Source organism: Palaemon carinicauda, chromosome 29, assembly GCF_036898095.1.
Source record: "Palaemon carinicauda isolate YSFRI2023 chromosome 29, ASM3689809v2, whole genome shotgun sequence".
NCBI classification, from domain to species: Eukaryota; Metazoa; Arthropoda; class Malacostraca; order Decapoda; family Palaemonidae; genus Palaemon; species Palaemon carinicauda.
In genome coordinates, this window is record NC_090753.1 from 76,610,201 (window position 1) to 76,620,200 (window position 10,000).

At 35.7% G+C, this 10,000-nt stretch overlaps 1 protein-coding gene across 5 annotated transcripts in view; it reads right to left on the bottom strand.

Moving 5' to 3' along the window:
* LOC137622270 (follistatin-related protein 5-like) overlaps positions 1-10,000 on the bottom strand; it is a 106,975-nt gene that overhangs the window by 4,183 nt on the left and 92,792 nt on the right. For 4 of the 5 annotated variants that reach the window (XM_068352803.1, XM_068352802.1, XM_068352801.1 and 1 more), the window contains exons 15-17: positions 6,393-6,590; positions 5,677-5,823; positions 1,086-2,772 (exon numbers count right to left, since the gene is read on the bottom strand). In XM_068352803.1, the coding sequence (XP_068208904.1) occupies positions 2,543-2,772; positions 5,677-5,823; positions 6,393-6,590 (575 nt within the window). In that variant the 3' untranslated portion in view covers positions 1,086-2,542. Of the gene's footprint in view, positions 1-1,085; positions 2,773-5,676; positions 5,824-6,392; positions 6,591-10,000 lie in introns of those variants that run through there. The other variant, XM_068352804.1, reaches the window with a different exon arrangement.

The following is a 10,000-nucleotide window of genomic DNA, read 5'->3' on the forward strand; positions in this document are numbered from 1 at the left end:
CACATGTAGTGTATGTGCGTGTAAAGAGTGTATGTGCGTGTAAAGTGTCTTCTGAAAAAGGTCACCTTTGAAGATTATTCTAATGAATGATTCCAACACCAACGAACAGCTGACTCATCTATCGAAACCGATTTTTCTAATTACAAATTGTCCATAAACTCCTGATCTTTCTCCGGCAAGGAGACAAATTACCTATTGCCAAAATTACGACTTATAAGAGGACCGTCTTGCTTTGAATTCCCTTATCGACTAACAATAGATCTTGTAATGGAAATCTGAATGCAGCCAAAACGCAAAATGATAATCGAAATTAAGAACCATATAATGACTAGAATATATCCTACAGGTAAAGCCGGTGGCAAACTGTACACATTCAGAAACAGTTTGAACTGGGAGTTTTGCCTTTCGGGATCCATTTGTGTGAAGAGGTTGGACGACTCGACTGGTGTTGGGGGTGGTGGTGATGGTGGTGGTGATGGTGAGGGGGAGGGAGGTGATATCTATACAATAGGTGTTGTAAACCCTCCCCCTCCTCAGTGCCTTGACTTTGCCCTTTTGTATTACAACGCTTCAGAATGCTGCTGCTGTTTCATCTTCTGTTACAGCTTCCATCTGATATTTTGTATTTCAACACTTCAGAATGCTGCTGCTGTTTCTTCTTCTGCTGCAGTTTACATTTGATATTTTGTATTACAACGCTTCAGAATGCTGCTGCTGTTTCTTTTTCTGCTTCTGCTAAAGCTTCCATCTGATATTTTGTATTACAACGCTTCAGAATGCTGCTGCTGTTTCTTTTTCTGCTTCTGCTAAAGCTTCCATCTGATATTTTGTATTACAACGCTTCAGAATGCTGCTGCTGTTTCTTCTTCTGCTACAGCTTCCATCTAATATTTTGTATTACAACGCTTCAGAATGCTGCTGCTGTTTCTTCTGCTACAGCTTCCATCTAATATTTTGTATTACAACGCTTCAGAATGCTGCTACTGTTTCTTCTTCTGCTGCAGCTTCCATCTATTTTTTATTACAACGCTTCAGAATGCTACTACTGTTTCTTCTTCTGCTGCAGCTTCCATCTATTTTTTTACTACAATGCTACAGAATGCTGCTGCTGTTTCTTCTGCTACAGCTTTCATCTGATATATTGAATTACAACACTTCAGAATGCTTCTGCTAAAGCCTACTTCCGATATCTTGTATTTCACAGGTTCAGAATGCTTCTGCTACAGCTTCCATCTGATATTTTGTATTACAACGCTTCCGAATGCTTCTGCTCTTGCTACAGCTTCCATCTGACATTTTGTATTATAACGCTTCAGAATGCTTCTGCTACAGCTTCCATCTGATATTTTGTATTACAACGCTTCAGAATGCCTCTGCTACAGCTTCCATCTGATATTTTGTATTACAACGCTCCAGAATGCTTCTGCTACAGCTTCCATCTGATATTTTGTATTACAACGCTTCAGAATGCTTCTGTTCTTGCTACAGCTTCCATCTGACATTAGAGCAAGATTGGCATTATTTCATACAGACATTCCCATGATATACGATCCAAAATGCTCTAATTTTGAGAAGCCTTTTCAGTTGATTTCGCCTCTCTCACTTTCAGAGCAAGAGGTCTAGTTTTACGGGCAAATGGAACAACGACGAAATTAAATTGTGATGTGCATCATTTCAGCGATATTGGAATATCATAATTTCTTGTCTTTTACAGAGTATATTATCGTCGATTAGCAGTGAAGAACAGAGATTCTCTTCCAACTACATTTATAGATAGCTTTTTACGTACAGCAACTGAAGAAGAAGTGACATTTAGTTTTCGTGGGTCCTTAATGTTAAAGTACATACATGTATTTATAAAGATCATATTATGCTTTTATATGCAAACCGCATCACACCAAGTTTGAATATTCTAGAATCTTCTTAAACATCAGTGCTTGGAGTTATTGTCTATTTGGAGATATCACTAAAAAACCCATCTTCTCTGATTAGCCACACAAAAATCCTTACCAATCTCAGTTAAATTCCCTCTTTATATTACATTTAACTACACATTTATTTAATATTCCAATAAATGTTTTTTTTTTCTCGAAATCTTAATATCCAGTTATTTTCCCCTTTCTTGTACCCATGACAATATGAGGACCAATCATGGCTAAATAAACACCAATTTTTTTAACCAATAAAGAAATTTCAGACAATTTTCTGTGTCGAAACAAGTGGCCAACCTCGAACTAAGAATCAAATATGCCAACTTGAGAATCTGCTTCAAGAGGCCTCACCAGAATCTGACAAAAGACTCGCCCAAGCGTTGTTCAATCCTTCAACAGCTGACAAACAAGCGATTCATCAAAGCAACCCTCTCGCACTAGGCCATCAGTATCCACCTGGCGTAGGATTGCTTTGTTCCTAGATCTTACCAGAAGGCAAAGAATATAAAATCACCCTTTAAAAAAAAAGTAAAAATAAAAAAATTTCTCTACTTTCTTTTTTTCACAAATGGTCAAATGACTTCTTCCCTTGTCTTTCTAAACCTAAATCCTTAAATGTACTTCCTGGTGACCCAAACAGCCAGGCGTGGATGGACCAAGGAGCCAATTTCACAGTTCACTGTCCTCGTCTCCCCGTTGATGACGAAGATAGCAGCCTCCGCAGGTGATACCATGTAGTGCCCGAACACCCCGGAGGAGACGATGCCCCGGTTGGTGTTGCCCCACTCGGCCAAGAGAGGAGACATGGCCTTGCCCACTCCCGTGATCATCTCAACCTTGCCTGGTTGAAGACGAGAGATAGAGAGGAGGGGGGCTTTGAAAAACTTTAATCCTTCGTCATCTCTTTGTTAAAATTAGAATGACTAACAGACTCTTTGTTAATTGAGGTGTTCACAATACCAAGGATCTTGAAAACTTGAAGCGTTATTTTTTATTGCTTCAATATCTCCTAAAAATATTCTTCTGTTCAAATTAAAATCGGTACTTGGATCCGCTCATAAATCGACAAGATATGAGTGTTTGAGTATTGCCAATTTTCAAATGCGTTTATCCCGTGATTTTGAGTTTTTGGTGACCCTTAGTATAGTGAACGCCTCAATTGTGGGAACACCCCATGTTTCTAAAACTACAATTATGTGAGGCTAGTAATTAAAGAGAACGTACAGTTGGACACTGGGATTCCTGGCACACCTCGCTCTGATGAATTACACACTTGATGCAAGAGAAGTAACTAAACAGAGATGCTGAGATGGTGGGCGATGTTACGCAAAGTAACTCTAACCACAGTAAGAGTGTGACATTGAGGCCTTCCTCGTAAAAAGGTGTGCCAGGAAGTCCAGTATCCAGCTGTACATTTAGAGACATGCAACTATAGAAATAAAAATGATTTAAACTACATTTTTTCTAGACTAAATTCTGCTGTAACCCCTTACAGCTATTTAAAAACTACAATCAAGTGAGACTTATTTCTTCTAGACTAAACTCTATTTTCAATCCATAATCAAGGGTCAATCGCCATCTAAAATACACTACTGACAACGATTTAAAAAATAACTACAGCTATGAGACTCCCATTTACTTAGATAAATTCTTCAACCATGTGACAAATAAAGACACTAATTGTCTTTGAATACTGTATATTGTAAACAAGTAAACACACACCTTTTGAAAAATTACAATTTACTGACTGTCACTTATAAATAAATATACTATAGGCATTACCACTAATACAAACACATACACACACTTTATATATATAAATATATACACTAGTGTACGCGTCCCGTCAAAAGTGATGGCTAAATATCTATACAGACACATCACGTCTCACCAGGAAATGACTGTTCCCTCTCCCCCCTACACGAGAGATGTCAGAGAATGTCGCTGAGAGCATTACCGGATATATATATATATATATATATATATATATATATATATAGAGAGAGAGAGAGAGAGAGAGAGAGAGAGAGAGAGAGGGAGAGACTTGCTCTTTATTACACCGAGTACGGTATATATATATATATATATATATATATATATATATATATATATATATATATATATATATATGTACATATATATATATATATTTATATACATATATATATATACTATATATATATATATATATATATATATAAATCTTTCCAATCACGTTCAGCCCTCTCCATCCCTAGGATAGTGGGGAGAGGAGACAGTCATACCCTAGTGAGAGGGGAGGGGTGCGTGTGCGTGAGCATATGCAAATATTTAGCATACATTTTTGACAGATCTCTTACACTACTGTGTATATATATATATATATATATATATATATATATATATATATATATATATATATATACCGTTTACATACAAATTTTATTAACTAAAACAATTCCCCAATGATCCTTTACCCAACACCTTTAAAACTATAATAATTTATTTATTGTTGCTTGGCCTCAGAATTTTATATAATACATTTCCCCCCAACTTATCTTAACATAGACCCTTACTTACTAAAATATTTCCCCTAATGACCCTTCATCTAATTCTAAGACCCCTTTTTACTTAAAATATTTTCCCTAATGATCCTTGATCTACGACCTTTATTTATTCAAAATATTTCCCCTAATGATCCTTGATCTAAGACATTTATTTGCTTAAAATATTTCCCTCGTGACCCTTGATCGAAGACCTCAATTTACTTATAATATTTCCCCAAAGGACCCTTGATCTAAGACCTCTGTTTACTTGAAATATTTCCACCCCCCCCCCAAATGACCCTTGATCTAAGACCTCTATTTACTTATTTCCCCTAATGACCCTTCATCTAATTCTAAGACCTCTTTTTACTTAAAATATTTCCCCTAATGATCCTTGATCTAAGACATTTATTTGCTTAAAATATTTCCCATAATGACCCTTGATCTAATACCCCTATTTACTTACAACATTTCCCCTAATGATCCTTGATCTAAGACCTCTATTTACTTAAAATATTTCCCCTAATGACCCTTGAGCTAAGACCTCTAGTTTCTTATAATATTTCCCCTATAGACAATTGATCTAAGACCTCTTTTTACTTAAAATATTTCCCCTAATGATCCTTGATCTAAGACCTCTATTCACTTATAATATTTCCCGTAATGACCTTTGAACGAAGACCTCTATTTACTGAAATATTTCCCCTAATGGCCCTTGATCTAAGACCTCTATTTACTGAAATATTTCCCCTAATGACCCTTGATCTAAGACCTCTATTTACTGAAATATTTCCCCTAATGACCCTTGATCTAAGACCTCTATTTACTGAAATATTTCCTTTAATGACCCTTGATCTAAGACCTCTATTTACTGAAATATTTCCCCTAATGACCCTTGATCTAAGACCTCTATTTACTGAAATATTTCCCCTAATGACCCTTGATCTAAGACCTCTATTTACTGAAATATTTCCCCTAATGATCCTTGATCTAAGACCTCTATTTACTTATAATATTTCCCGTAATGACCCTTGACCCAAGACCTCTATTTACTTATATTTCCCTTAATGACCCCTGATCTAAGACCTCTATCTACTTAAAATATTTCCTCTAATGACCCATGATCTAAGATCTCTATTCACTGAAATATTTCCCCTAATGACCCTTGATCTAAGACCTCTATTTACTGAAATATATCCCCTAATGACCCTTGACCTTACCTGTGTGGAGGTCAAGGAAGAAGATGTCATCCTTGTCAGTGGAGGCAGCATACATGTCATAACTATGAGTCAACCTAGATGGGAAGAATGTGACGTCACTGACGTTGAGGGTTGTGATGACGTCGAAGACGTACTCCAGACCGTGATCTAAAAGAAGGAGACGGAAAAGTGGGTATTATTCAATGCATGAGCCATTCCTTATTCAACATAGGCTTTGTGGACCTGTCATGAAAATTACATCAATTACATTCTATGAACTTCACTTAAAATAATGCAGATTATGCAGAGTAATGTATGCAATGTCTTACATATATAATTCTTCATTATCAAATATAAAAATTCAAGCCTCAATGATTTATTTGTATCATTATGAAATGGTAAAACAAGGTTACTGATCCTATTTCCTACACTATTCCAAGGCTCGCCGAAGTAGGTGGACAGCCAATTTTAAGAAAATAAAAAATCATACCAGTAAAATGGCCATGTAATTATTATCATTACTAGCTAAGCTACAACCCTAGTTGGGCAAGAAGGATGCTATAGGCAAGGGGCTCTAACAGGGGAAAATAACCCAATGAGGAAAGGAAATAAATAAACTACAAGAGAAGCAATGAATAATTAATGTAAAATATTTAAAGACCAGTGACTTCATATATAAACTACAAAGAAAGACACATGCCAATCTGTTCAACATAAAAACATATCATTCTCCTCACCTGTAACTTTTTGGACAACGATCTTAACATGGTACAAGGTATCCACAGTGATGACCAGTGACGAGTCAGGTACGACGTGGGGTGTTCCCATGAGGGTCGTCTTGTGGCTAAGGACTGCATCCGTCAGGTAGTCCAAAACCAGCTGTCCAGTGCGACGTCCAGTGACTGGTTCGTGGCATTCCATGACCACCAGGCCATCTAGTTGAGTTGATAAATAGTCATGGATAAGTCTTTTGCTAAAATCTGATGTGATAGGAAATGGGTGTGTGAAAATTTTTAGATTTTTAAAACTGATAGGATAAGAAAGATGGGTGAATTTTAAGTTTTTAAAGCTGATAGGATAAGAAAGATGGGTGAATTCTAAGTTTTTAAAGATGATAAGAAAAGAAAGATGGGTAAATTCTATGTGTTTTCAAGCTGATAGGATGAAAAAAATGGATGAATTATAAGTGTTTTAAGCTGTTATGATAAGAAATATTGGTGAATTTAAGGGTTTTAGGCAGATAGAATAGGAAAGATGGGTGAAATTAAGGGTTTTAAACTGTTATGATAGGAAATATTGGTGAATTTAAGGGTTTTAGGCAGATAGAATAGGAAAGATGGGTGAATTTAAGAGTTTTTAAGCTGATAGGATAGGAAAGATTGGTGAATTTAAGGGTTTTAAGCTGTTATGATAGGAAATATTGGTGAATTTAAGCGTTTTAGGCAGATAGAATAGGAAAGATGGGTGAATTTAAGGGCTTTAAGCTGATAGGATAGGAAATATTGGTGAATTTAAGAGTTTTAAGTTAATAGGATAGGAAAGATGGGTGAATTTCAGGGTTTTAAGCTGATAGGATAGGAAAGATGGGTGAATTTCAGGGTTTTAAGCTGATAGGATAGGAAAGATGGGTGAATTTCAGGGTTTTAAGCTGATAGGATAGGAAAAATGGGTGAATTTAAGGGTTTTAAGCTGATAGGATAAGAAAGATGGGTGAATTTAAGGGTTTTAGACTGATAGAATAGGAAAGATGGGTGAATTTAAGGGTTTTAAGCTGATAGGATAGGAAAAATTGGCGAATCTAAGGGTTTTAAGTTGTAATAGGAGAGGAAAGATGGGTGAATTTCAAGTTTTTTAAAAAGCTGATAGGATAGGAAATATTGGTGAATTTACGGATTTAAAGCTGTTAGGATAGGAAAGATGGGTGAATTTAAGGGTTTTAAGCCGATAGGATAGGAAATATTGGCGAATTTAAGGGTTTTAGGCTGATAGAATAGGAAAGATGGGTGAATTTAAGGGTTTTAAGCTGATAGGATAGGAAATATTGGTGATTTTAAAGGTTTTAAGCTGATAGGATAGGAAATATTGGTGAATTTAAGGATTTTAAGCTGATAGGATAGGAAAGATAGGTGAATTTAAGGGTTTTAAGCTAATAGGATAGGAAAGATGGGTGAATTTAAGGGTTTTAAGCTGATAGGATAGGACAGATGGGTGAATTTAAGGGTTTTAAGTTGATAGGATAGGAAAGATAGGTGAATTTAAGGGTTTTAAGCTGATAGGATAGGAAAGATAGGTGAATTTAAGGGTTTTAAGCTGATAGGATAGGATAGGTGAATTTAAGGGTTTTAAGCTGATAGGATAGGAGAGATGGGTGAATTTAAGGGTTTTAAGCTGATAGGATAGGAAATTTGGGTGAATTTAAGGGTTTTAAGCTGATAGGATAGGAAAGATGGGTGAACTTAAGGATTTTAAGCTGATAGGATAGGAAAGATAGGTGAATTTAAGGGTTTTAAGCTGATAGGATAGGAAAGATAGGTGAATTTAAGGGTTTTAAGCTGATAGGATAGGAAAGATGGGTGAATTTAAGGGTTTTAAGCTGATAGGATAGAAAAGATAGGTGAATGTAAGGGTTTTAAGCTGTTATGATAGGAAATATTGGTGAATTTAAGCGTTTTAGGCAGATAGAATAGGAAAGATGGGTGAATTTAAGGGCTTTAAGCTGATAGGATAGGAAATATTGGTGAATTTAAGAGTTTTAAGTTAATAGGATAGGAAAGATGGGTGAATTTCAGGGTTTTAAGCTGATAGGATAGGAAAGATGGGTGAATTTCAGGGTTTTAAGCTGATAGGATAGGAAAGATGGGTGAATTTCAGGGTTTTAAGCTGATAGGATAGGAAAAATGGGTGAATTTAAGGGTTTTAAGCTGATAGGATAAGAAAGATGGGTGAATATAAGGGTTTTAGACTGATAGAATAGGAAAGATGGGTGAATTTAAGGGTTTTAAGCTGATAGGATAGGAAAAATTGGCGAATCTAAGGGTTTTAAGTTGTAATAGGAGAGGAAAGATGGGTGAATTTCAAGTTTTTTAAAAAGCTGATAGGATAGGAAATATTGGTAAATTTACGGATTTAAAGCTGTTAGGATAGGAAAGATGGGTGAATTTAAGGGTTTTAAGCCGATAGGATGGGAAATATTGGCGAATTTAAGGGTTTTAGGCTGATAGAATAGGAAAGATGGGTGAATTTAAGGGTTTTAAGCTAATAGGATAGGAAATATTGGTGAATTTCAGGATTTTAAGCTGATAGGATAGGAAAAATGGGTGAATTTAAGGGTTTTAAGCTGATAGGATAAGAAAGATGGGTGAATTTAAGGGTTTTAGACTGATAGAATAGGAAAGATGGGTGAATTTAAGGGTTTTAAGCTGATAGGATAGGAAAAATTGGCAAATCTAAGGGTTTTAAGTTGTAATAGGAGAGGAAAGATGGGTGAATTTCAAGTTTTTTAAAAAGCTGATAGGATAGGAAATATTGGTGAATTTACGGATTTAAAGCTGTTAGGATAGGAAAGATGGGTGAATTTAAGGGTTTTAAGCCGATAGGATAGGAAATATTGGCGAATTTAAGGGTTTTAGGCTGATAGAATAGGAAAGATGGGTGAATTTAAGGGTTTTAAGCTGATAGGATAGGAAATATTGGTGATTTTAAAGGTTTTAAGCTGATAGGATAGGAAATATTGGTGAATTTAAGGATTTTAAGCTGATAGGATAGGAAAGATAGGTGAATTTAAGGGTTTTAAGCTAATAGGATAGGAAAGATGGGTGAATTTAAGGGTTTTAAGCTGATAGGATAGGACAGATGGGTGAATTTAAGGGTTTTAAGTTGATAGGATAGGAAAGATAGGTGAATTTAAGGGTTTTAAGCTGATAGGATAGGAAAGATGGGTGAATTTAAGGGTTTTAAGCTGATAGGATAGGATAGGTGAATTTAAGGGTTTTAAGCTGATAGGATAGGAGAGATGGGTGAATTTAAGGGTTTTAAGCTGATAGGATAGGAAATTTGGGTGAATTTAAGGGTTTTAAGCTGATAGGATAGGAAAGATAGGTGAACTTAAGGATTTTAAGCTGATAGGATAGGAAAGATAGGTGAATTTAAGGGTTTTAAGCTGATAGGATAGGAAAGATAGGTGAATTTAAGGGTTTTAAGCTGATAGGATAGGAAAGATGGGTGAATTTAAGGGTTTTAAGCTGATAGGATAGAAAAGATAGGTGAATTTAAGGGTTTTAAGATGATAGGATAGGAGAGATGGGTGAATTTAAGGGTTTTAAGCTGATAGGATAGGAAAGTTGGG